The 27,791-nt window shown below is 35.9% G+C and overlaps 1 protein-coding gene across 3 annotated transcripts in view; it reads left to right on the forward strand.

The window, feature by feature from the left end:
- The window catches only part of PTPN4 (protein tyrosine phosphatase, non-receptor type 4), a 101,923-nt gene that overhangs the window by 42,508 nt on the left and 31,624 nt on the right, over window positions 1-27,791 (forward strand). For all 3 annotated transcript variants that reach the window (XR_002439745.1, XM_021400096.1, XM_021400097.1), the window contains exons 4-13: window positions 845-887; window positions 983-1,061; window positions 3,921-3,965; window positions 4,201-4,253; window positions 6,340-6,460; window positions 7,426-7,513; window positions 8,862-8,950; window positions 14,815-14,878; window positions 21,156-21,328; window positions 25,449-25,517. Coding sequence is in view for 2 of the 3 variants with exons in the window: in XM_021400096.1 (XP_021255771.1) it covers window positions 845-887; window positions 983-1,061; window positions 3,921-3,965; window positions 4,201-4,253; window positions 6,340-6,460; window positions 7,426-7,513; window positions 8,862-8,950; window positions 14,815-14,878; window positions 21,156-21,328; window positions 25,449-25,517 (824 nt within the window). In the remaining variant the exon portion in view is untranslated. The remainder of the gene's footprint in view (window positions 1-844; window positions 888-982; window positions 1,062-3,920; window positions 3,966-4,200; window positions 4,254-6,339; window positions 6,461-7,425; window positions 7,514-8,861; window positions 8,951-14,814; window positions 14,879-21,155; window positions 21,329-25,448; window positions 25,518-27,791) is intronic.

The following is a 27,791-nucleotide window of genomic DNA, read 5'->3' on the forward strand; positions in this document are numbered from 1 at the left end:
GCTCATGAAATAATTCCTTAAATGAATATTACTTGTTTTGCTGCATCTAGTTACTAGATTGAATGATCATCATTATTTGGAATAAGAAAAAACTTTTTTTATTCAAGCCTGTTAAAAACTGGGAGTGTTTTGATTGTCCTGTTTTCTTTTCTAGCCCTGATATCTTGCAGGTCTTTAGATCATGATTCATATCATTCACTATATGACGAGGGCTGTCAATTCATCACCATGACAGATAAATGAAAGAGACTCTTTTGAAAAATGGGCATTTGCTAAAAGTGTTCTATAGTCCTTAATCCGGTAGGCTGAGTCTCTGATTTACTGGATGGTAATGAAGGACGTAGCAGAGATGACTGTCAGCCTGGCAGTTGGAAGAGAATCTGCGAGTCGGAGTTGGCGTCACTCGATGGATTGCAGAGATAGAAGAGTCTGAACTGGCAAAATAATTTTAAAGACGGATAAATTAGACTCATAGCTTTTCACTGTCAGTTAGCTTACCTTAGATGATCAGTTTAAAGTATCACTAAGGTAGTTAAACAAACGGTGACTGAGTTCTGATCTTTCTTGGGCACAAGTAATGGTCATATTCTGGTACCCTGTCATAGTAGTGACAGACAGAAACCTGGATGGCGGAGATTAATTTCAGGCAAAAAGAAGCAACTGCTCATGTTGGTATCTTTCAGAGTCTTGTTATAGACTCTGGTATGCCAGTAGGACATTTTTGGTTTAAAAAATAAAAATAAAAAAGAAATAAAAAAAAAAGCATCAGCTTCTTGATACATAAGACTATAATGTATGATTTTTGACTTATCTGAAACTGGTATTATAATTTATCTCATTCCAGAGGTGGTTGGATCCAAACAAACCTATCAGGAAACAATTAAAAAGTGAGTATGTGTATGTATTTGGTCAATTTGTGCATTATTGTTATTCTCTTTTTCAAGGTACCCTGATTAATTAGAAATACTTTTCTTGACCGTAGGAGGATCTCCTCACAGTTTGAACTTGAGAGTTAAGTTTTTCGTAAGCGACCCAAACAAGCTCCAAGAAGAATATACAAGGTAGGTCTAGTTAATTTATCAATAAAATATTTTTAAAGAAGGCTTGTGTAAAGGAAAAATGTTTTTTTTTTAAGGTATATTTTAAGGTAAATTTTTTGGAATAATTTTTGTGTAGTGCATATAGGCTTCTAATTTCTGCCTAGTAAGTGCAGGCATAAAATATGCATTCAGTATAACCAAAAACTTTTATGAGTAAATATACAAATGTATATGCAAAGTGAAATAACTGCGTAAAGAAAATACTATCAAGTAGAAACAGGAAAGAAAAATATATTTAATCATCATTCATCAGTGAGTACAAACTTATTTTATTCTTATATAGTCCTGTGTAATCTAAAAAAAATTCTGAGCTTTCTGCATTTTTTAATTGATTTGTTTTTCCTGTTTTCTTCCTGGCACTAATAAAATTCGTCTCTGTATGCTTGTAGTCCTTGAAACATTGTAAGCTTACTTTGATAACGATGTGTTGAAGTTTGTTGAAGAAAATGCTTAATGTGAACCAAGTCAGGAGGTTTGTGAGTTGCAATTAGCTCTTGAAGAAATGCCTCAGATTTTTTCTAGTCCTCATAAGTAGCATGATTTGACAGATTGTAATTTTTGGATGTCAGCCATCCTGAAAACAGGTCAACCCCATTCAAAACACAGTATCTAAGTTATTAAAGACAGCTTTAGAAATTCTGAGCAGCAGAACTGCGAAAATCTGAGTCTGTATTTGTTTATAACTTCTGATTTGTCAAATTTTGGACAAAAATTTACAAACATCTATGCAGTCACAATTTACTAAAACAAATCCCAGAAATCCTGGATCAGTCTTTGTTTTACGGAAATATTTACTGAGGATTTGGCGATTTACTCTGTCGGAATAATGAAAAAGTGTGATATTTGAATTAAAGGGCAGTATAAAAAATTCCGAAGGAGATGGAAACGGCAGTAAATGTTGATTTAGATGAAGCAAATAAAGAAAAAAACCAACTGTTTACTTAAATATTGTGCTGTAAATACTGTGCTATAAATACAGCAGCCGTTTAGGAGACAAGTAATGTATGATTGCTGTATCTAGGTCAGCTCTGCCTTTTTTATAATAGGGGTAATTGCCCTTGAGAAAACTCATTTGTGTTAGGAATTATTGTAAAGAGAATGTTATCTGTGGGGTTTCTGTAGTGAAGTTAGGACGCCTTGTCACTACCATGTGGTCCTTTCATGTAATCAGCATTTCCCCTCTTAGAGCAAAACCAACCTGCAAAAATAAAACCAACAAACAAGGCTGATATTTTTGACAATTCCCACTCAAGATGAGACTTTTCTAAGATGCTCAGCTTTTATAGATTTCATGAAAACACAAGGATGAGTCAGTATGCGTGTCGGTGTGAATCAACTGGAAAGGTTTGCTACAAGCTTGTGTCTTTAAATTAGACCTCTGAGAATTCATGAGAGGGGGAGGCAGGTTATGAATGCCCTGGGTCAGGAAAAGGTCAGTGGGAGCTCAGCTTGTGCTGGAGGGTTTGGCTTTAAGAACTTGCATTGATAGGAGACAAAGCTCATTGCAGAGGGACTTGTTTATTAACGTTGACTCCAGTTAACAATAATACTATCTTATCCTTTTCCCTATATGTAAAGGAGAAGAAAACATTGTAATGCAATACAGTCTTCATTGTATGTGTTTTCATGTACATTAATAAAGCTTCTATTGATTTTCCATTTAGCTTAATAATATGCGAGGCTTTTGTGTTGGAACTGGGGTGGTTAGCTAACCAGCAATTAACTTCTCTGTTTACCAAAAACAGTGGACAGAAAATGAACTCTGCTTAGTATTCCTTAATCATTAAGTCCCTCGAGTATTATGGAATATTTCTAATAAAACATTTCACAAAAAGTAAGAAATAAAAACAAAAAGCAAAGGTGAATCTGCACGTGCAGATTTTTTTCCCTACATTTTTACAGCAGTAAATGTTGGCAGTAGGAAACTGATTTACATTTCTGTAATTTTGTATGTTTATAATGAATGAGTACAACTGGCTATAGTTTCAAAGCAGAACTACAAGAAAGAAACCTGATTTCTGTAATAGTAATGTGGGAAGTTCCAAAATTGAATCAATTTAACATAATTCCTTCTTTCTTATAATGATTTCCACTCACTGGATTTTATTTATTTATTTATCTTAATTAAAAGGCATCAGAGCCCAAAATATTTAAGAATGCTTCAGTGCCATATTACTAAGGAAGGTTTTGGTGGAAATTTAAGCTTGTGCTAACATCTTGCCATCTCAGTAAGTGTTAGCCAGTTCAGTCTGTTTCAGGTGTTGTTTGTAGCAGGTGTAGTTTTCCTCTTGTCACAAATATTTATATTTTGGAATTCTCCAGAAGCTTTGAGTGAAGTATGAGGGAACTGAATGAGCAAAAGATTAATTCTGCAAAGTTAACAAAATATTTGGGTTTTGTTGCAAAATCATAAGAAGTATTGTAGAGAGAAATCCGTTTGCACTTTCAGGTTTGTTTGGATTTTTTTTTTTTTAAGTTACATTGTTTCTGCTGCCACTGTTGGGTTGAAAAATAGTTTTAAAGTGTTAGTCTGCTTCTTTGGCTGTTTACATCTTCTTCCTTGCTTGAAAGAGTGGGCATGTGAAGAGTAGAACTAAAAAAATTTCATTATAGACTAATTACTAGCCTGTCACTTGTTTAATTTTTGAAGTTGTATTATTTTCTAATCATTGTTTGGTTTCTTTGCCATATGAGTTTAAGAAACAGCATGTCAAATGTAAGTTTTAAGCTACGTACTAAGTGGCAATAAAATGCATTAAATTGAAGAAAAAAATATTAAATGATTTTATTTTTAATAATAGTTTTTGTTTTTTTATTAAGGTACCAGTATTTTTTACAAATTAAACAGGACATTCTTACTGGAAGGTAAGACATTTTTGTTATGTTAAACTTTATATGCAACTTTGAGAAAAATATGCTATCTTGATTATGAAGAATTACACTTGCAAAAATAAAAATGTTTTAATTATTATGCAAAGGTAAGCATTAATAATAATTCTGTCTGTGCATTAATACATTATGAAACATTAGGCTTTTCAAAATAATTTCATTTCATATAAAATACGTAATTTTACTTGTTTTTCATCTAAAAATAAAACAGATTGCCCTGTCCATATAATACTGCTGCTCTTCTGGCTTCCTATGCTGTTCAATGTAAGTATTGCTAATATTCATATACATATAAGTACTGAGATGTTTGAAAATTTAATGGTGGCTAGTTTGACTTCTAAAGAATCTAGTTCACATTCGTATAGTGCTAAATATGAGATGTTTGTGGACATGAAGTACCGTTAATCATTATTCAAGCCTGGTTGAATTTCCCTGGTGAAAGGAAATATATAGTGTAAATACTGTCAAAAAAATTCAAGTCATGGCTTAGGGTTTTGTCTTGGAAAAGATTAGGTATTTGATAGCAAAGCAGGCAATATGAAAATTTTATAACAATCTTGTAAGAATGCAGTATGTTCATTTTTAAAACAATGTAGTGGGCAGGCACTCTGTATTGTAGTTAACCTTCATGTACAAGATGCTGCTGTCCTTAAGTTCTTCACCATGCAGATCTCTGTCTAATGATTTTCTTTGCATGCCCATTACTAATTACCTCTTGATTCAGGTCTTGGAATTCTTTATGAATAAGTGGGTTGCTCCAAAAGTAATGCTTCCTATTTACTTCCATGGAAACTACAACAGATAGAGCACAATAATCCATTTTCTTAGAGCAGTTTCTCAGCTACAAAGCAATATTTTTCAACGCAGTCACCACCGTTAGCTATGCATTTTCATAAGTGATGAGCAAGAGCCTGCATGCTGCACTCATCAAAAACTGCACCTGTGGAGGTGACCCGTTGTTGCTGTCACTTGAAACACCTCCCACTGCCTAACTGTGCTCACATCCACTGTTTCCATAGATGTTCAACATAAGGCAATGAATGTCAATGGTTGCCATTTTTTTTCTGCATGGAAGAATTCAGTTCCACCCCTTTGCTTCTTCTACACTTCCATGTCAGACACCATTTTGTCAGACTGCCCCTCTGCTGCCATCTGGCGCACAGCAACAATGTGTAATGGAATATTGAGGGGAAGGCTCAACCTCTACTGCCGTTCCCACAACATCCACCTCTGATGTCATGGGCCAGCATAATAAAATAGGAGGCATTCTTTTGCAGCCTCTCTCGTAAATAGCATCCCAGAACTCAGACAGCCCTGTATTATTTTTAGTCTTATTTTAGCAAGAATTTCACTCTGTTATGAAACCTGGTCACATTTTCCAGGCTTTAAATAATTTTAAATGAGATCTGTTTCTTGTAATGCAAGTGCCCCAGATGCCTTTCCTGCCTTCACTTCCCTTGCTTACCTTCTCGATTCCTGTGCACCTTCATCCCCACTATGGTCATTTCTTCCAGGCCCTGTAGAAGTGTCCGTAGGCCTTCCCAGAGCCCCACATCATGCTGTCTTGCTGTGAACTTTTCAGAACTTTTCAATTTTCACATGTTATGTTACTTATTACTGTAAATCTCTTAGATGCATTATAGATATTTAGAGCTGGATTGGTTTTGGATTACGGCTAAAAAGCCTCAAAGCCTGTATTTCTAGCAAATTCTTTGGTTATTTTTTGTTTTGTTTATTTATTCTGGCAATAAATGTGATTTCAATTTCTTATGATTTTGAGGAAGCATTGGAAGCTATGAAAATGCACTTGTTAATAGTTCCACGTAAGCAGTGTAGTTGTATGTATGCATACTTTTTCTGTACACATACAGTTGTGCACAAAACCAGTCTTCTAATGCTTATGAATGTATCTTGGTGCAGAATGAACTGGTTGTTTTTGCAGATCTGGCAAAGTGAAGAAATAACAGTTTTAGTGCTTAAATATTCTAATAGTATGTAAGTAAGCGAGGGCTTAAAAAAGGGGAGAAAAAGCTAGCACCTGAAATACCTTGAAGCGTGTTATTTAGCACTAGTTGTTAGGAAGGCATTTATGAATTAATTTGTGCATGAGAAATTAAACAGTTAAAAAAGTTGCTTCATAAACACCCACTCAAAGCTCTCAGTAAATGATTTCCACAGTACTTGCTGAGAATGTGATGGTTTATTCAGAAGGGAAAAGGAGAATTCAGATGTCACTATTTTTGTTTGCTATAGATCATGATGTATGGAATCAGACTCTTGTGAATTTGAGTGCGTTGCACAATGCCAACTGATCACTGATAAACAATAACCTCTCTTTTTAATATTTTAGCTGAGCTGGGAGACTACAACCATTCAGAAAACTTGCCAGGCTACCTCTCAGACTATTCTTTCATCCCTGGCCAGCCTCAAGACTTTGAAAAAGAGATAGCAAAGTTACATCAGCAGCACATGTAAGGATTTACAGTGAAAAATATTGACCGACTTCATCAAATCCTGTTTGCTGGTGCTGTGCTATTGTATAAAAACTGCGTATTTTGTCTTAAAGTTTTCTGTTGAAAAATCATGTGCATGTAAATGTGTTTGGCTTTTTTGTAGAATATCTGTGTGAGTACTCAGCACAGATAGAATATATTTGTTACAATGTGGGGGAGTATTGGTGAATAAATGAACTTGATAAAGGTGCGCTGAAAATAGTGCTTGTGTTTGTTACGTACGATATGAATTTAGCAGGATACTAGTTGCTTTGTTTTATTCATTACTGGACAATATGGTGCTTTTACCAGAAGACGAGAGTCACTTTAGATGTAACAAAGCCCTTTTCTTCGATATCTGGTAGTTCCTGTTTGCAGTTGTTTGACCTTTTGCTAAAGAGGAAAAGGTGATGAAGCAATGGAAGCATTTTTTTTTTCAATATTTAATATTAAGTAATGTTTTTTCATTGATAGCTCCTTGGCATTTTAGAACTTTGATGCTGTGTTGTTAGAGTAAAATTTACCAAATCATAGGCTGAATTTGTGAAGACATGTGTACGCTTCAGTCAGTGACTTAGGAAGTCCACTTAAGTAGGGTAAAGGAAATTAAAGTGAGTTGATAGTTTAAACTTTGAGGGTCTTAGATTGCTATGATGGATAAAAAATGCGGTATTGCAAAAGTAATTTCCAATTTTCACAGCTTCAGAGCCATTTAAATGTTACAGTACATTAGAAATAAAAAACGTACATTTGCGAGCTGTTTGTTTCAAGACTGTAAGCACAATATAAAATTTTTGGATTAGGGTGTTTGTGGTAAGAAAGGAAATTCAGATTTCAGGGTGAGAGAAGAAGGAGGAATCAATGCAGATTATTTCTTTGAGCTCAGTAAAGATCCTGCTGGGGAGCTAGGTTAGAATGTTTCTTATATAGCTTCTTTCTTTCAGAGGGTTGTCTCCTGCAGAAGCGGAGTTCAATTATCTCAATACAGCACGTACCTTAGAACTTTATGGAGTTGAATTGCACTATGCAAGGGTAAGTTTGGATGAACTAATATTTTAACGTAAAAGTAGATTCCTCTGATATTTATGGGAAACTAAATCATTTTTTCTATTGAGCCTTCCTAGTCATTTTTTTTCAGGAGAAATGGTTGAAAATAATAAGTTTATCTTACAAGCTGCTTAAATGCAATTTACCATTGTCAAAGGCCACTATTTTACTTGATCATCTTAAAGGTCTTTTCCAACCTAAACAATTCAATTATTATATTTGCTTGCTTTAATTTGGGCTTAGTTTGTGTGCTAGTCAAGTTCAGCCTTGTTGGCCTGAATGTCAGTTTGGCTGGCTACTGCTAAAAAAGAAAAATGTCTATACTGAATGCATTTTTTATATTTAAGGATCTGTTTTCTTATATACATATTTTATTTGGTTCAGATTATAACTGGTATATAAGGTGAACGCATTATAGTTTGATAAAATATGTAGTGTATGGTGAATACAGTGTGAAATGGCTACACAACCTTCTACTATAAACTCAGAGAAGTATAGGTTAAAATCATGAAGGCTATACCTCTGTGAAGAGGGTTTCTAAATGAAAAGTTCTGATCATGAAGAGTAATTAAGTTTTATGGAAATCTAGCATTTTACTTCTTCCTAATAAGTAAAATGAAATAGTTTTATCTAATAAAGCAGGTAGTTTGAGGTCTTGACTCAACTTGTCACTACAGTGCTGCCATTTCTTCAAAGACTGAATGTAATTATTTTCAGTGAGACATTTCTGTTTCAAATATTCTTGTCCTACTCCCTGATGTTAGACAAATGTGCAACAGAATTTCATAAGTACCCTACTTCACTATTGTCTCTATCCTCTTATTTTTACTCAAGAATTGAGAGGTCTGTGGCAGATATTTGATAAGAATGCATAAGTATTTCAGGAAAAGCATACTATTTAAATATGCTTACAGTATTATTTGTTTTAGAATCTCTCCTCTCTGTGTTCTGAGATTGCAGTCTCCTTTCAGGTGGGAACTTAAGTCACTGGTTGCTTTTAGCGTAGCATACGCTGAGCCAGTGCTGTTATTCATAATAAACTACTAGAATAATCTGTTTGCTTGAATATCGTGGAAGATCTAATTTATAAGCTACCATAGAATTTTAATTTTCTAAAGGATTGAGAGCAAACATTTAGTCTTCTCCAAAACAGGAGAGAAAAAGTGAATGCCTACTTGTCTTGCCGAAACACATTTCCTTCCATGTAAATCGAGTTCTAATTTATTATTGTGTTTGTGTGTTCAGAGGGAGATGGGTGAGAATGAATATTTATGAAGCTTCCAAGATATTGATATTGTTTTTTCAGTTCACTGTCTCTTTTCTTTTTCTGAAGGATCAGAGTAACAATGAAATAATGATTGGAGTGATGTCAGGTGGAATACTGATCTTTAAGAACAGAGTACGAATTAACACCTTCCCGTGGTAAGGACAGCTGCTAAGGCTAATCATTTTGTTTGGTATTTCAGTACATATTTTTTTTACTGTTACCAGTGTCATGCTTTAAGAAAAGGCTAAAATTTTAGTATGTGAAATTGAAATGATTTACCTCATGCTGTGCAATGGGTAGTTTTATGATGAGTTTTTGTCCTATTCTAGATGTTGTGCTGTTAAGTGATTGTGGTGTAAAATATTATTAATTTTAACATAATTTCTCTTCAGGAGCCTGTAAGCATACTTTGTGTAATTAACTGTTTAGCATGGGCTAGCATTATGGAAATATCAACTTTATTCTAGCTCAGTCTTTATAAGGACCACTAAACTTAAAAATACTAAATACAAAAGCAGTTGCTCTCATCTTTTTTTGTAATTTAATTGTGCTGTGTGTGTTAAATTTAGGTATGGCACTTGAGGATAAGTGAGGTGTAGTATTCAGGGATATTGTCATCTTTTCATCCGTAGATAGCTGTTTTCATGATAAAGATCAAAAAAGAGCATTTATTGAAGAAAAGGCTGTCATTTATTTCTCCTCTTAACTAAAATAGATTGTAAAGCTGTTCTGTTACATAATCATGGAATTGTCCTCAGTAATCACATTGTTCTGGTGATCATCAAATTTTCTTAAATTGGGATTGTCTTTTTACTTGTTCATATCAGAAAGGGAAAAGTCTAAGAGAAATCCTGTTTTGTTTCATCATTCTTGTGTTCTGCACAACTTTGTCACCTTCTCCAAAGCTTTTTTCTGTGTCCCTCAGAAGTAGTTTTCCTTTGCTTTCCTTTGTCTGCTTTAAACCCACTCTGACAGTCTTTCTTACTGTGTACTCTGTATACTATAATCAAGTTCTGAGTGGGCAAAGACAGCTATCTAAAATTATTGTAATAGACATTAAGTTACCAGGCACAAAAAGCTTTTCACGTTAGAAAAATGCTGAGTTGCACGTTTTTGTTTGCTGCTGATTGCTGTGCTTGGGCAATGAAATTTTCAGAAGTTCATCTTCATGTAAATAGATTAAATTGATTACCTCAACTGAAACCGGAAAACCTGCTTTTCTGAATTCCTACTGATGCGGGTAGCTGAAATTCTGGGGTTTTTGTTGTTTTCTGTTAGTACAGGGTGAGATCAATTACCTGTACTCAGTGACCTGTTTTTGCTTCAGTAAGGTCTCTTTCACTTGGTGAGATTCAAGATGTTAATGACATCTTTCCTTCAACCCACTGAATTTCTGAGACATTTTAGTTTGCATTGCAAAGCTTAATCCCTAGTTTTGTTGTAGAATGTTATATAATTTGTGGTTTACCATGCAGAGAAGTATGAATGATCAAACTGGAGCAGATTTTCACAGAGAGAGAAGTATAGAAAGCTATGACAAAAACCTTATCCACACCCAGATATAACTGAATGCAGTAAACATACTGCCTGGAAGCATTTAAAGGAAAGCAAGCCTGAGGCAAACACAGAACATTTAAATTTTCAGTCTTCATGGTTAGTCTGGTAAATGAAAACTAGATCTTGCAACGGTAAATCTGAAACTACTGTAATATTCAGGTCTACCTTTCTAATAGCAACTCACTCTAAGAAAGAAAGCTTTCATCTCCAAGAGTTTTGAAGTGTTAGGACCATTTCTGGATTAAAGCTGCTTAATAAATGCAGTGCTGTAATAATCAGGATGGTTTTAATCCAGGCTGCTTTTACTGCTGTGTTGGTTGTTTTTTTTTTTTTTTTTTTTTGGAGAAAACAGTAATAATAGAAATAGGTTCTATAAAACACCACTAAATTACTGGGTACATACAATGTAAGTCGTAATTAAGCTGCAAGTCTCTACTGGAAGCTAGAGGTTTCTGTGAACTCTGTTTCATATCATTTGCGTGCCAGGGATGCTGATCTAAATTCTTACTGTGGTTTGTAAGAGTGTGTAATTACCTAAACAGTTCTTCTTTGTGTTCAACCATATCAGCTGACATCAAGGTTATTAATTTCTTCCTGTGAAGACTGTAGTACCACCATAATTGGTCTTTACAAAATAATTTAAAAAACAACAGCAAACAAAGAACCCCACCCCCACACACATGTGCACACATACACGCAGTTTCTTCTCACTATAGCCTTTCTTTGGCAAAGGGTAAAGCAACAGACCTGTTATCGTTCTTCTTTTATCCTTAGTCCTATGGCTGTTCCTGTGACACCAGATTTGACGCTGTTTTGCTTCTGCTTACTCCTGTGCAACTGGACCTGTGCAAAACATCTTCTCAGTGCGTGGCAGTTGTATGGCTACAAGTGAATGTTTAGGTAGCCCTTTTTCAGTACTCCTGAGCTGACTTTTAGACATGCGAGAGGATAGACCTGCACGCATGTGGGAAGAAATAGTAATCAAGTAAAATGTCCTTCACCACTGATCTTAATTTGGTTGAAGTTTTTGTTGAAAATTACATAATACAATCTTTGTTATCAAGGATCAAAGGGAGAGAAGGAAGAGGAGGGAGGGCTAGGCAAGTTCAAGGCAAAACATACAGAGTGCCTTTTAGGTAGTGTATCCTGATTGCTTTTCCTGTATAGGTAGTATCTCTTTTCCCCAAGCTGCGCTACCAGTCACAGAGACCTGGGAGTCTGGGGTTCTGATCCTTTGATCCTTGAAGGCCAGAGGACAAAAGCATTGAGTGCCTGAGCATGTCCTTTGTCACTGGATCCGCCTTCTCGGCAGTGGAGACACACTTTCCTTTGCCTCTGTTTTACTGTTGATGTTCCCCTGGAAAGCTTTGCCTTTCACAGCATTGCCACTTTTAACTTCAGTTGAGCTGTGGCCTTCCTTGTGAGTCTAGGTAATACTTCTGTATTCCTTTCTGATAGTCTGATCCTGCTTCTGCCTCCAGCATATTTCCCGTTTTGTGTTTGAGCTCAGTCAGAAGTTCCAGGTTTGTCCAAGCTGGCCTCCTTCCATGCTTGCCTATTATATATAGCACATGAAGGTTGTTCTGAATTGGGATTGTCCTTGAGGATTGGCCACCACTCCTCAGTTGCCACGCCCTGCAAAGTTTATCCAAAAGATTTTGCCTACTAGAGCTCTGAGCAGACTGAAGTTTCTTCTCCTTGGGTTGGTTAGTCTGCTGCTTTCTCTCCTCCATTTCCTCAGGATCATTAAATCTACCATCTCACAACTGCTGGAGCCAAATATGCTCTTTACAACTAAATCTGAACAATCTTTCCGTGTTTGTGAGTGGTGCTACCGAGAGCATCTTCCCTACTTGGTCATCACGGAACCTGTGTAAAAGAAATCTTGGCCTAGAAGTCTGCTGGATTGCCTGTGTCCTGCATTGTCATCCTCTCAGCAAAGTTTGGAAGTGGTAAAGACTTCAGAGAGAACCACAGCCTTCCAGATGTTTGAGCACAGGCTTCACTTTAGATTAGGGCTTGTAAATATCTCTTCATTTACAAAGATATATTACATGGTTTAGGATGTCTGAGGTAATTGGAGTCTGGAAAATCATACTAGGAAAACATTATAGATACCTGCTCTTACCTTTTTCCTTGGATATGCACCATTGGCAACAGAGAAGGGAAGCTTAGATAGGTGCACCTTTTGCCTTAGCCAAGTATGGATATTCTTATTAATGCCTGTCGGGTTATTAGCAGTGCATATGGACTCTCTCACTGCTGTATTTTTCAGAAGTAGCTGAGACTCAGGTGGCTCTTACGGCTTGAGTTAGACCTTATTGACTGATGTTACAGTTTTGAGTCTTTTCCTGTTGAGTGGTTTCAGACTTAGCTGACAGCTGACCTTGCTCTGCCTAAATTATGGGGTGGGATTAAAAAAAGCGTGTCTAACTTTCATCCTTATTCGCCCTCAGTCATCAAAGGAAGTCATTTCTTTAACAGAAGAGGAATAGATTTAAAGCTAGTAGAATGTTCTTATAAATTGAGTAATTTGGATTTCTATTAAGACTTCCTGTTAGCATGCTAAGCTAACAGAGCTTTGTAGAGAGTGTGCAGTTCACTTATTAGAAAATATCTGTATTAAAATGTTCTTTTAATAGTACTACTCCGCAAAATATTAGAAAACTGATTGTGTTATGATTCTATTACACTACTTAAATGACAGTTAACTTTTTTCTAATTCCACAGATGGGCTACTACAAGCACTAGTGGCTATCCCATTAGTGCATTTAGGACAGGTCCCTAATTATTCTTATGCAATTGTATGTTATAGGAGATGCTAAGAAAACTGCTGCATTGCAAATGAAATAATGTGATTTTAATAGATAAATTGTTGCCCCCATTATAGATCTAGTTTTTGATCAGCTTTTCAACAGCAGGGAATCAGTAACCTTAACAAAGCTACAATTTCTTTTTTTTCTTTCCTACTTTTCTTATTAGGCAAAAAAGATTTATGTAAGCATGATTTAACAACTAATATCCATAGACCCTCCCCACCACTTTATGCTATTGTTGGGAAAGTTCCTTTTCACAAATTGAGGACATCCAAGTTTGGTTCCTGCTGCGAATAATACTCTGGAGAAAATGTTTCCATTTGATTTGGTTCAGTTAATAATTTATATATATGTGTGTATATATATATATATATCCATCCAACAGAAGTGTTTAATACCTTGCTCCTTATCTTTCCAAGTGTTAGAGGGATTTTTATTCAACAAGGTGATTAATATGCAAGTAGTAATTTCAGTCACTTTTGAGGTTCCTGTATATTCTTAATGAATCAGTTAATCTCAAAAATTGTAGCATTATCTTCACTGTCACAATTTGTCTTGCCTTGGTAGCTTTAGTAAGCCAGCATAGTAACTTGAAGTAGTGGGACCATCAGAGATGCAGTTCAGATTAGTGACAGTGCTCTGTATAAACGGGAAGTGTAAAAGATTAATTGTAACCCCTGAGGAGTTTGCTTTATAAATTACCAAAAGTTAATTCTTATTGAGATTTCTTTTGAACTTCATTAAAATTGGCAGTGAAGTCATGTTTGAGTGAGATAACACTTGAATTTAGTATTCTATATTATTTTTTAGTATCACACAGTTTTTCTTTTTCACATTCATGGAAGTTGCTGTGGTTTTTCATGTTGCAGTTGTAACCTTGCTTTTATTCTTGTCCAAAAGAATATACCTGAAAATTCAACAAAGGCTATGCCAAATCTGAGTATGCTTATTTTATTTTTGTGATGGAAATATGACTTGTCTTTTCCTATTTAGTAGCATTTATCCGAACATCTCAAATTGTCTGGAATTACTGTAGCATCTTGCATGCCTTATTGATAACTTGCAAGATGGAGATAGCTGTAGGCTGTTTTTTCCTGTGATGTTATATTTTAAATGACTTTTCCTGCTCAAAATGTGGTGGTTTTTTTGCATTATTTGTTCACCTTTTTCTTTTTTTCTCAATTTACAAATATCAATGTAATAAGTATGGAAATAAGCACTTATATCTTCTCTCAGATTTTGCTATTTAAAAACTTCTGGTAATACCTAGAGTTAAGTAAGAGCATAATGAATGTCTTTTGGGAATCACATGGAGGTGAAAGCATTTCTTAAACAGTCCAAGGGATAATGAAAGTGGTCTCAGAAGAGAAGACTTCAGGTTAGGATGAATTCAGAATAGAATAGGTCCTTGAATTTGGAACTGAGAATATACGTAATTGAGCAACAGCCCTAAGTTTAGGATGGAGACAAGTGAATTTCATAGGTAATATATACATAGCTTACCAATGTTAAATTATACAAGCTGTTTTATATAATCTCTGTATTGTTTTCTATCTATGGAAATGAAATCTGTGCTCTGAAAAGTATATTTTCGTAGAAATATTTAAGTCCTTAACAATGGTTTGTTTTGTTATTTTTTCATTTAGGTTGAAGATTGTAAAAATTTCTTTTAAGTGCAAACAGTTTTTTGTTCAACTTAGGAAAGAATTGGTGAGTACTATTTTAAATTTGATCTCAAAAATGAGTAATGAAACTTCTCTGTACTGGATATCTGCATTATACTTTGATATTACATTGATTCTTGTTCTTTTAAGTCCAGTTTCATCAATTTTCTGTTTATTTCAGTTGTCAAACAGCCGTTGCAATGTTTAATAAGATTTATTTAATTTGATATGCCTTATACAAAAAAGACGTTTAGTTTTACATATGTATGCAGGAAATAAAAATTGCTTATATAATGCAAATATTGAAGGTTGAAAGTAAATCAATACTAAATTTAAATTTCAGAAGGAACAAAGTTAAAATGAAAGGTAATACTTAATGCTGCTTCACTTGCATATGTGCTTGTGTTTGATTAAAATATGCTGGTTGGTATTATTCAGATTTAGTAATACAAAGTGGCTTCATTACTTAAACGGAAGAGATAAGAATGCCTTTGCGGTTTTAAAGTACACATGGTAGTTGGTTTATGCATACTTTTATGTTTGTTGGGAGAAAACTGAACCTTTATATGAAAAATAAGTATGCTGCTCCACTTGTGATATTTGTTTCCTACCCTATGAAGCACCACAGGACCAGTGAGCAGTTAATTCAGCAAGAAATTGATTGTTTCATGCCTCCAAGAGATAGGAATCTAAACCCTTACAGACTGGGGAAAGAATTAATTAAAATATGGGTATGTGATTAACACATTAGATTAGTTAAAAGGTTTTGTGCAGTTCTTATTTACAGCTGAAAGTATTTAAAGACCTGGAGTGTAGAGGAAAAAAAGACGTATTTTAGACAGAAATGCATTCTTAGTATTATAGAACTACTCCAAATTCAGAGACAAATACGGTTAAACAACAAAAATCTAGGAGGAAACTCCTTGTACATCAGAACAGGCCGGTGGCTTGTGACCAGCAACAGCAAGTTGAGCTGCTCATCTTAAAAGCAGAAGGAGGCCCAGGAGCCTGAAGTTCTCACAGATGGAACTGCCTAAGTACAGATCTGCTGTGTTAGCTGATGGGAAGAGGTTGACACGTGCTTAGAGCAGCATGAGTAAGCTATCAGTTCAGAAATGAGGGGAGTTAAAACTGAACAAGGATTTTTGAGAAATTGTGTGGGAAGAAATGAACTTTGGCTGTTACGTGAAATGAACGAGCTTCCCTATTGATATAGGCAGAAAAAATGGTAATGGTACAGAAAGGGGAAGGAAAATATCATTGTGGTAACACAAGCATTTTTTAATGCCATGGAGTATACATACTAAAGCAAACTGGTTTCTGACTGCCCAGAGGTCAAATTTCGGCTTGATATATAACTGTAATATGTAAAAATTTCTGCATGTAATTAAAGGCAATACAAAGATAAGTTTTGTATCTTGTATTTTCTGTTGCATATTACTTGCACTGGGTTGGAATTGATATATGTAACTAATGTCATTTCTCTTCCAAGATGACTTATCTAAAGCAACGAATTAAAAAGCCTCATTCTGTTTTTCTTTAAACTCTCTGTATCAGATGAAAACTGATGGCAGGAACTTCATTTTCATTTATTTCAAGTCATGAATACCTTAAGATCAAAGCACAAATTTGGCTTCCAAAGAAGGCATACTTTAACTTTTTAATCAAATCTAATATTAAAATTGTTATTTCCAAAATTACTTTGCCAGTGTAGACTCTTAGGAAGAGATTCATCTCACCTGTATTCAGCTTCAGTTAAGTTTTATGATATTCTCTGTTTCGTGATGGTTAATGAACCAATTTCTAGTTAACAAACTAATCTCTATACTTCCTCTATGGTAACCAAGACACTTGCAAAGACTGAAACTTTTTGTGTAAATTGGAAGCATGTTTTAGAAGGGGTTCTCTGGTGGTATATACTTGCTTTTAGTTTCCTTCCTCTTTAACAATAATGGTAATCTCAATGGCTTCTTTTGGGTAGCAGAAGCTAGGTGAAATGACTTTGCACATTCTGTATGTAAAATATCTCTAGTGCTTTGAGTGGATATTGAAAAGCATTAGATATTCCATATGATAGTGAAAATGCGTTCATGGTATGTTGACATATGTTTCAAAGTGTAAATGTATAAGGAATTGTACAGCTGAATAACTGTATTTTTTTCTGATGGAAAGCTGAGATAATCTAGGATATTAAATTGGTGAACTTCTGGAGTTTTTTTTTTCCAGACTCTTCCATGTGCACTTTTTAAGTGGCCCAAACCAGATATTTTTCAAACACTGCTAATGAATATTGAAAGCTTTTAATTGCACTTGTCCTTAAAAATGCAAGTGCCTTATCTTTTAATCTCCAATTAAATTAATTCTTTATCTTGGCATTGCTTAGAGGCATCAACATAAGTAAAAGAATTATTTGACTGCTTTTTAGTAGATTATATCTGGGTTGTAAATTAATCATTTAAGGGAAGCCAGATGAAGCAGTTTTATGTCAAAGTGATTTTCCACTGGTAGCATAATATGTTCTTGAATGAAAGCTAGTTGTGTAGTCTGTCAATTATGTAACTGGAGTAGATTTTCTTTTCATTCTTTGTTTAGAATTTGGAGGGTGAGGAGAAAGAATGTACAATTTCTTCATACAGCATTGGAAGTCCTCTGAGCTATAACTTCAGTTGCTGTATTCTTCACTGGATTTTGCATCGTCATATTTTTGCTTATTCAGGCTGTTCCATATGCTGCTTCCCTTCCACATTTTGAAGCTGTTCCAGAATTAATCAGTATATATTCATTTCTCTATATGCTTCCCTGAGCTTCTTGGGTTGTAGTTGGTTGCAACCTTAACTGCTGTAATGTCACGGAATCGTAGGGGTTGGAAGGGACCTCTGGAGATCACCTAGTCTGACCTCCTGCTAAAGCAGATTCCCTAGAGTAGATTAAACAGGAAAAGCATCCAGGCAGGCTTTGAATATCTCCAGAGAAGGAGACTCCACCATCTCTCTGAGCAGCCTGTTCCAGTGTTCTGTCACCCTCAAAATAAAGTAATTTTTCCTCATGTTCATATGGAACTTCCTATGCTCAGTTTGTTTCCATTGCCTCTTGTTCTGTTGCTGGGCACTGCTGAAAAGAGCCTGGCCCCATCCACCTGATTTATTTGTAAGCATTGATAAGACCCCATCTCAGTGTTCTCCAGGCTGAATAGTCCCAAGTGTCTCAGTTTTTCTTCGTAAGGGAGATACCCCAGGCCGCTAATCATCTTTGTAGCCCTCTGCTGGACTCTCTAGAAGTTCCCTGTCTTTCTTGAACTGAGAAGCCCAAATATGGCCTTACCAAGGCAGAGTAGCAGGGGAAGATCACCTCCCTCAACCTACTGGCCACAGTTTTTTTAATGCACCTCAGGATACCGTTGGCCTTCTTGGCCACAGTAAAGCTGGCTCATGGCCAGCATGTTGTCCACCAGGATTCCTAAGTCCATCTCTGCAGTACTCCTTTCCAGCATGTCGGCCCCTAACCTGTACTGAAGCATGCAGTTGTTCCTTCCCAGGTGTAGGACTGTCCTTGCCCTGGTTGAACCTCATCAGGTTCCTCTCCACCCAGCCCTCAGCATCAAATTCCCAATCTCCAGCATACTTTAGTAGTTTTGATTGTAGACAGCCAAACAAGGTGTTCAGCATGTTCATCTATTCTTTTAGAGCCCAGATATCTGATGATAAATCATTTGAGTCTGTAGCAAAACAGTATCATAGTTTTTGTCCCTGACAGAGGCCTGGCCTCAATGTTTGAGCAAAAATGTTATTTTAGATTATGTATCTGAAGCTTGTGGTTTTTTTTATTCTTACGGACTTGCAGAAAGAACTTAAGCTAGAATTGTAAAGTGCTATATGTGTTTATCTGCCAAAGTACGTACTTGTACTTAAGTAGCACCAGTATTCATTAGATGCCTAGCCAATTGTTTCCTAATCCTACCTATGTTTCAGCCTTTTTTTTTATGAATATCTGATGCATCTACCACAATCTTCATTATATTTTAAGCTTCCACAGGACTTCTGTCCACTATCTGTGGAAAAAGGAGTATATTGAGTCTCTGGTGCATCTGTTTATAGCGTTAGTCTTTGTTCTCTCAGAGATGGGGGTGGGGAGTTTTTGCTTTGTTCTGGGTTTTTTTTTTGTTTAGGCAAAGTGAACGAGACTCACTAGAGAGTGTTTTTAATCCGATTTCTCTCCTGAGCAGTGAGAGATCTGCTTTTAAGTCCCTACTTCAAAATAAGCAAAGTGGGTTTGAATGAGTGTTGCTACCCAAGGCAAATATCCAAGGGCTAAGCTGTTGTGTGCAAGAGGGACACTAATATCCATTTTGTTGTTTATTTTTTTTTTGTCCTTTTAATAAAAGGCATCACAAACACAACTTAGACTTCCCTTTGCAGTTTTTCTTCCAGTGTTTCTTCTTAGATCCTGTAGGTAACTTGTCACGTAGTGTGCATTTTAAAAGTTGTGATTTAAATTAATTTACATGGTATTTGGCTCCCCAGTGATTTCACCCTCAGGCCCCAAGGCTCTGATCATCTCTATCGCATCCCAGCTGCTTCCCTCTTCCCCCTCTGTAGCCAGCGAACTGGTTTCCTCTCTTTAACAAGAACCATGGGCACAATTAGTGAGAAAATCGTTTCAGAACAGAATCCAACTGTGACTCCCTGAGGTAGTCTTCTAACACTGTCTCAACAGACCTAAAACCCTGAAATACCTGTATGTCATACCATAGAGCATTCAGCATCTTCCCTGAGCTTTGTGCTATAAAAATGTTCTCATAGACTGCAGCATAACCTTTGTGATATTTTACATGCTTTTGACTGAACTACTGTAGGCATTAACAAGTGTTGCCTTGGGACCTTATGCCAAGCCCAAATTGATCATGGCCTGTAGTTCTTAACGGAGAAGTGCGGCAATCTGCTCTAAACCCTGCTACCAGTCAACAGCAGAACTAGGGCTTGCACTGCAGAATCACCAGCAAAGATGACTTTCAAGTGCCCAAGATATGTTTGGATTTTACAGAACCTAGAAGGGCAGATAAAAAGAGGACTGGTGCACTTAACAGCCCATATCTTACACCCTTCTTAACCCTAAAGATTGATTGCTGGCTGAAACTGAGATGAAGGGCAGGGTTTGATAATCCGTTCTCCCAACACTGCAATGAAAGGCTCAGAAGCTATGAATAGAACTATTGTTGAAGTACCTTTAGAGCTCTAACACCCCAAGTTCCTGTGAAAGTGCTGGTTCGCATTACAATTAAGCTGATGTCGCTGCAGCTCCTTCTCATCACGCTTACCAACTCCTCCTTCATGCTTCATGTCTGATCTGGTGATGATGGTGACATGAAAATCAGATCAGCTCATTCTCTGGAATATAAACTAGGGGAAACAACAGGTTGTTTTGTTGTTTGCTTTTTTTCCCTAACCCATAATTATAATTCTTCAAGAGTGACAAGAAAATACATGGTCATCAGGTCATATAACTTATCAAATTCTTTTCCAAGAGTGTAAAAGGCTGACAGAGCATTTAGTTTATGATGTCAGTACACACTTTTGTTTTGGGGGAAGCTTTTTTAAACTGAGTACGTAACAGACTTAATTTCTGTTAGCTTGTTTGTCACTTAATTTTTAAGTGACTGTTAACACATCTTGAAAATACAGGGACAGTTGGTGATAAGTGGAAATTAGGAAGAACTAAGTAATTCTTGTAAACTGAAGTATGTAATCACTTTTTAGATTATTACCTATAATTTACTGAATTTCATCAATAGATAATCAGAATTTGCTGTTCATTTTCAAAATCCAGTTATTCTTTACTCTAAGTTCATCATGTGAGTAAAAGTGCAGTGTTTTTCTGAGCCATTAGTCATAATGACCCAGTATCTCAGCAGATTTGAAGAGCAGTCCAGCAGAAGCTTACCTTGGAAAAAGAGTTTGCTATAAAGTGAAAGCAATGAAAGACACATTTCCTTTTGAGTTCTTCAGTCTCAGGAATTTATTAATGTTGTTTGGGTCTTGTCTTTTGGGACCATTTCTTCCCATGTATAGTTGTTTCAACACACCGGTGAACAGGCTCATTTGAAAAAATAAAAACAAAATGGCTGTAAACTTTTAAATGCCTTTAAAGAAAAAGTCTTGTAGGTGTTTTTAGAAGAGTTTCTAATGCATTCAGTCAATGTAAAATTAGAGAACCACATCAAAAAGCGTAATTTGGGGGAAAAAGCTTGTAAAGGCAACAGTATTTATCTTGATTTCAAATGTGACTGGGAGTAATTTTCATCTGAAACCCATTTTTCTCACTTTTAGCATGAATCTAGAGAAACATTACTGGGATTCAATATGGTGAATTACCGAGCATGTAAGAATTTGTGGAAAGCCTGTGTTGAACATCACACGTTCTTCCGTTTGGACAGACCACTCCCCCCTCAGAAGAACTTTTTTGCACATTATTTCACTTTGGGTTCAAAGTTCCGGTACTGGTAAGTGCTGATTTGAAATACGTGGGGAAGAACATAAACAAATAGGCAACTCATTAATAAAGATAGTCAATTACCTAGAATTTATGTTAAAAAGTGTCACAATTCAAATACTTTCTGAATCCTGCCTTTCTTCACCTTCTTTCTTAGCATAAGTTTCAAATGTCAGTAATTTTCTGGAACAGTTTCGAAATATAATTACTATACTATTAGCAGTCACGATCAAGCTAACACCTGATATCTGTCTCCCAGGCTGCATTTCTTTGCATGCTTACCTGTAGGATTATGTTTGTTTGTTTATTTTAAAAGTCTCAAAATTCAAAGTGTTTCATCTGGTGTTTTGGAAAACTGATAGATCTTAGATCCTGTGTACAGCAGGAAAACAGACCTAAATAAAGATCAAATAAAAATCAGCGAAGAGAAACTTGTGCAAGTAAAGCCCACTTAAGCTAGATGCATACATATAAGCTACTAAGTGAAGACAAAAAGCATGCAAGTTCTGCATGAAAGGTGGAAGTTTAGAAAACAAGGATGGAACTAAATTGATAATTTTTAATTACATAAATAGGCAAAAAGCTTGAAAGTACAGAGAATGACAGTGGCATAACTGTAGTCCCCAGATACAATTTGTATTGTAACGACTGAGTGGGTGGTATTGGTTTTTAAAGCGTTTTATGCTTTAAATAAAAAAAAAAGTAAAGTAACTGAGTTAACTGTCTCTTCAAGTGAGGCAGAATGCCTGTGGTTTAAATTGTGCCTAAAGTAGAGAATAATGGAGCTACTACTAATCATCTGTCTAGAATGGCAACAGTATCCGTGACGTACAAAGGGAGATGATGAAAAGCTAGAAAGCACAATAATGGGCTATTTCTGTTACACTTGTGAATTGCATAAATGTATAAAAAGGAAAGTAATTCACAGGCTGAATTTTTATACCATCTGTTTCTTTGACCAGCATTCACAGCATCCATTTGAGAAACACCATTCTGCGATCCCAAACAGTGTTTGAGACTTGGTTCAATGTTACTGTCATGAATTTGGGGGAGCTTTTTCATTTCTGAGCAAATTTTGAATCGTTGTGGTTGCTATAACAGAATAGCTCTTTGATGGTGACATTCAACTTATGTTAATGTAAGCTGAAAAGGGAAACGATAAAAATGAGGAAGGTCATTAAAGTTAATGAAGCAGCCAAAAGGCTAGAATTTGTGCAAGTAGTTTGAGAGCTTGTTTAGAGACTGCAGAATAGCAGTAACGTGGCACACAAGGAGAGTTTAAGGGCACTGGGCTTGTTTAATCAGAAGAGGAAGCTAAGGTGGGGGCTTTAGAAGCAAGCATAAAGCTACTGCAAGGTCAGATTCAGAAATGGCGGAGCCAAACTTTACTTTTGTGGGTAATGGCAAGTGGTAGAACCAGGGGCAAAAGCCACACATTTACCTTCAAGAGTCAAGCTGGACCTTGGATTTTGTTGTTGATTTTTAAGGAGAATAGCTCTTTACTGGAACAAGTTACCCTGAAATGTTGTGGAATCTATGCTTTTGGATGTTTTTAAAACTTGGCTAGACTAAAGCCACGGCCAGACAGGATTTAGTGTTAGCAGGCGGTTGGACTGGAGCCTCCTAGCCAACATTTCTCTGATTGAAACGAACTCACAAAATTTTAAACTGCCAAGGCAAGACAGAATTATCTCCATTTCTGAAAGAAGTCAGAGATACAAAATTGTTCAACTATTGAATGTATTATTTAATCTGTTATTGGACTGAAAGCTTCTAATGAAGCAAATTTCAGAGCAAGCTTTAAAAAAAGAAGCTGCTATGAAGAATTGGGAAAGCTACTCATGAAAATATCTAACTTCTGTAAGCTATCCTTGGATTTTCAGAGTGGTACTTAAAGCATTCCTCACCAAAGCCTCAAGTTAAGTGGTCAAAGCAGTAGGATTTTTATTGAATATTATTGTAGGTCCAGTCTTCATGTTGAAGGGAAGTTACCAGTGAAGTTGTATAGGTTTTTGTAGTAAAAATCGAAGTTGGCTACAGAAAGTTTTGGTGGTACATGAGCGATGGATGAGGAGATAATGAAATGGCAGCTGAAGTTGAATGCTCAAAAATGCAATGTGTATGTATAGAGAGAAAAGAGGAACATGAATTATAACTAATCTGTCACTGTCTTGGAGCTTTGAAGTAATTATATGAAAACATAATTATTAGTAGGGGTCAATGTTACAGTTATTGGAAAGGAATTTAAAAAAATAAAAATGGCTTACTGCTTGTCACAGTTAAAAATGCAAAACCCCAAGAAGCTACCAGGCAGGAGGTTCTAAAAGAAAGATTTCTTAGTGTCGTAGAATTGCAGTATCATAGATTTCAGGAAGGCAGCTGTGAACTTTGTCCGACGCACTGCTCAGAGCAGGGCCTGCTGTAGCAGGTGTCCCTGTGCCCAGTTGGGTTTTAATTATCTCCAAGGATGGAGACTCCACACCATTTCGGAGCAACCTGATCCAGTGTTTGACCATGACCACACTAAAAAAAAAAATAAATGTTGTATTTTGTTCCCCCTGTAATTCTGCTTAAGTTGAATTTCCTGTGTTTCAATTTGTGCCCGCTACTACTTATCCTGTCACTAGGCTCTCCAGAGAAGAGTCTGGCTGTCCTTTTGACACCCTTTAACAGACAGCTATTTATACGGGCCGATTTGATTCCCCTGAGTCTTCTCTTCTTGAGGCTGAAATCAAATACTGAGTCTCAGCTCTGTCTGCCTCTACACACCAGATGCACCAGACTTTTAAATGTCTTCACGGCCCCTTTGCTTGACTTGCTCCAGTATGGCCATGTGTTTTGGGCTGCCCAGTGAGGTCTTGTGGAGCTGAGTAAACCTTTCCAGCCACTTGGCCACTAGCCTGTCACTGGGGTTGTTCCTCTCCAGGTGCAGGTCTCTGCATTTTACTTCACTGAATTTCTTCTGGCCCATTTCTACAGCATTCACACTTTCAGTAGTCAAATGGTGAAATTCCTTTCTGAAAGGATATTGTAAAGCCTAGAAATTTACATTAATTCCAAAAAGCGCATAAAAACAGATTTAGTCTTGTGATTGCTACTGATCACAACTTGGACCAGTATTGGACTTGGAAGGTCCCTGATCTGGCCTGCTGGAAGCTGGAGTTATATATGGAGTTTTAAATGGAGACAAGAGTCTTTTGTTTAAGTCATTCTTTATAATCTTCCCTAAAAACAGCTGCTATTGGGCATTATACGGGATAAGTGAATATTTCCATCTAGTTCCAGTTTCTTATTCTGAGTTTTATAACTGACAGAGATGATTCAAACCTAAATTACTCACCATCTGATTTCCTAATTATGTTGTATTTAATGTGGTATTTATTCTGTAATATGGATATGAAAATGGCTAATTATTCTTTGATTTTGTATTATTGTAAATGTTCCTTGTAAGGGACAGAAAAGAGCGGAAAAGTATCAATGTCTTTGTAGGGCTTGCATGCATTCTCTCTGTGCCTTGGTGTGAAGTAATAAAAAGAGGGAGTTCTGCTGGTATCTAGGCACCAATTCTTAACTTCTGATAGCACTCTAAAAACATTGTATTGTTTTCCAAAACAGAAATTATGAAATATTATAAAGGATATTTGCTTTGACGCAGGACATCTGGTCTTAAAGCACAAGTCAGCAAGTTCCAGTTTTGTATTTGAGAAGGCAGAATACAATCATGATGTGTTGATCTAAATTTCTTAATGATAATTTTCTGAACTAAGTAGCAGCTAAATTTTTTAATTACATTTCAGCAAGTAGTTTAGGAGGAGTACAGAGGAGATGTATTACTTTTAATTCTGGCTATGACAGAAAAGATGTACTCAAGACTATCAAGCAGAACTTGCTTGTTGCTTTGAATAGAATAAAAAGGGAGAAAAGAGCTTTGTTATGTTTTATATTTATTGGTCTTTATTACACTCTGAGAAAAAAGACTTATACTTACCCAAATAATGATTAAAGTTATATTATACTGAAGCTAGTGCAATTGCTTGAGCAGTAGAATTTTTCTTGAGATGGTTCAGTTTTAAGCAAGAAATTATTATCCTAAGATGGTGGCATTTAATGGATTTTGGTCTGTTTTCCAGCGGGAGAACAGAGGTCCAGTCTGTGCAGTATGGCAAAGAAAGAGCAAACAAAGACAGGGTATTTGCAAGGTAAGCAATTTACGTTTGTACTGGATCAATAAGTCTTCTGTTTGTATATTTTAAGATGTTATGGGGTCATTGTTTTCTGTTTGTAAACTTGCAAAATAGAGAGTCTTTTGTTCACTGTTGCTGGTAGCATGACTTGACTGTATCGAGGAGCTAAATTTTGATGTTGGAAAATGCCTCTTTAAGGCAGCCAGAAGCAGAAGAGAATCAGAATTGCCTTCCATCTTGTGTAGTTAATAGTTGTATGTATTCGGTCCTTATGTTCTCTTAGCCATTAACACAATATTTGAATGTTTAATCCCTGATAACAACCTTTGACTGTACATGTATACTTTCGTTAGAGTAAGCAATGGTGGGTGTCTGACTGAATGAGAACAGTTTTACCACTATAGCCCCAGTAAGGTGTTGGAATGATGAAAAAATTTGACAGCAAATACGCTCTTGCTGAAGATATTGTAAAAATAAATAAAATAAATCCTTACAAGCAGGGAGCATCCTCTGCACTTTTTATCTGCTTAAACTGTTTTTTGAGCTGAGGAATGTCTTTTAACATGGTTACCCGTTAAGGAACTCTGGAGTTCAAATTCATGAGGTTTTTTTGTATTTATTTAAAGGACAGTTATGAATCAGCTAAAAGCTATGTAATTTTTGCTGCACTCCAAACTTGGTAATTTCCTGCAAAGAAGTAGGATGAGAGAGAGCCAGTACTCGGTTTTGAGGAGCATTTGCTTCATTTTAGAAATTCTTCTTCAGTAGATGGCACTCTCTTCCCTTTGAATCAAAGCTAAACAAGTGGTGCTGGAGTAGTTTGTCTTTTGTAATATATACTCTGGTTAAAATTGAAACCTGTGGCGAGAACCGAATGGTGTTTTCTCAAGTCTTTTTTTCTTTAGTTAATAAAATGCTTGACTTTTCTGTCTTCTCTAATTGCACTTTTCACTTGCTTTTAGATAGAGCAATACAGCATTCACAGTTACCTTTTGGGCTGATTAGTGAAGTAGATGACTGATAAATGTCTGATTCATTAATGGATCTGTCACAGGGTGGACTGAATTTTATTTTATGGTGTACTGCAACAAATACACCTTTGAGAAGGGCTTTTAACTGATCATCTACTTTTTCTTCCTGTCTTCCCTGAATTTTCAGTTATGAAGATTTTTAGTATTTTAAAGGATGAAAAGAACAAGAAGTGTGTTTTTTGAATCACGCTTTGTTCTACAAACTTAATCTGGGATCATTATGCTTAATTCCATGTCTACTAAACATTTAGATTTCAGGCTGAAATACCAGTCAGCCCCTCTGAATTCATACGGAGAGTAAATGTTGCGTTTTAAGGTTTTCCATGTATGGCATAGGTTTTGTTCCTGGAAGCTCCCTTTCTCATTCTGAGCGTGTTTTTCTCAAAGTAACTGCGTTGTTGAACAGCTTTTTAACGTCTCCAGCAGCGGGTTTGCTTCAGTTGCTTCAGGTTTTGAAAGTCTTTTTAGGTGTCATTTTCCTTTTGATATGAAAATATAAACACCTGAGCTTTGCAGTCAGGATTTTCTTAAGAATGAGGTGGCCACTTAAAAGCAACAGTAATTATTTTTTTTATTATTATTACCACATCAGAAGACTTACTAAAGATCAGTTATGATCTTTAAAAAAAATACTGCATGTTTTTTCTAAAGCTATCTACATTTACCCTCTGTTTTGCTCAATTTGAGCTAATATTCTCTAAGCAAACTTTTAAATTCTTTTGTTGCATGAAAATGATGCTTATAGTTAAACTGAAATGTTATTTGAACGATCTATTTGTTCTGAGATGGGAAATGGTGACTGCCATGCGTAACATTCAGCTGGCCTTCACATACGCAGCAGAATATAAAGAGCACAAGGTATGGAAAAAAATTTCCCAACATCCATTTAAATAAGTCAGGCATTTTTAACCTACAGTTGCCAGGCTTATCTCTTTTTCCTCAGGATTTTAATTAAAATTAACTGAGCTAGTATTCATGGATTTATATTTTTAAATTATAAATCATTTAAAAATCAATTTTAAAATGGAGTCATTACTGCAAAGGAAGTAGTATGTGATATGATAAATACTTTTTTTGGAGGGAGCTACGTGATTTCATGCTGCACTAGCTGCAGCATTTAGAAGACTGCTGTTGCAGTTATTTAAATTTTTTTTATCTCCATTACAGCTATTTTCTTGTCCTCATTTGTTGCAGGATGTTTGCAATCTATGAAAACCCGTAAGAATTCCCAGGAGCATAATAAAAGTGAAAGTAGATA

Source organism: Numida meleagris, chromosome 5, assembly GCF_002078875.1.
Source record: "Numida meleagris isolate 19003 breed g44 Domestic line chromosome 5, NumMel1.0, whole genome shotgun sequence".
Taxonomy (NCBI): domain Eukaryota; kingdom Metazoa; phylum Chordata; class Aves; order Galliformes; family Numididae; genus Numida; species Numida meleagris.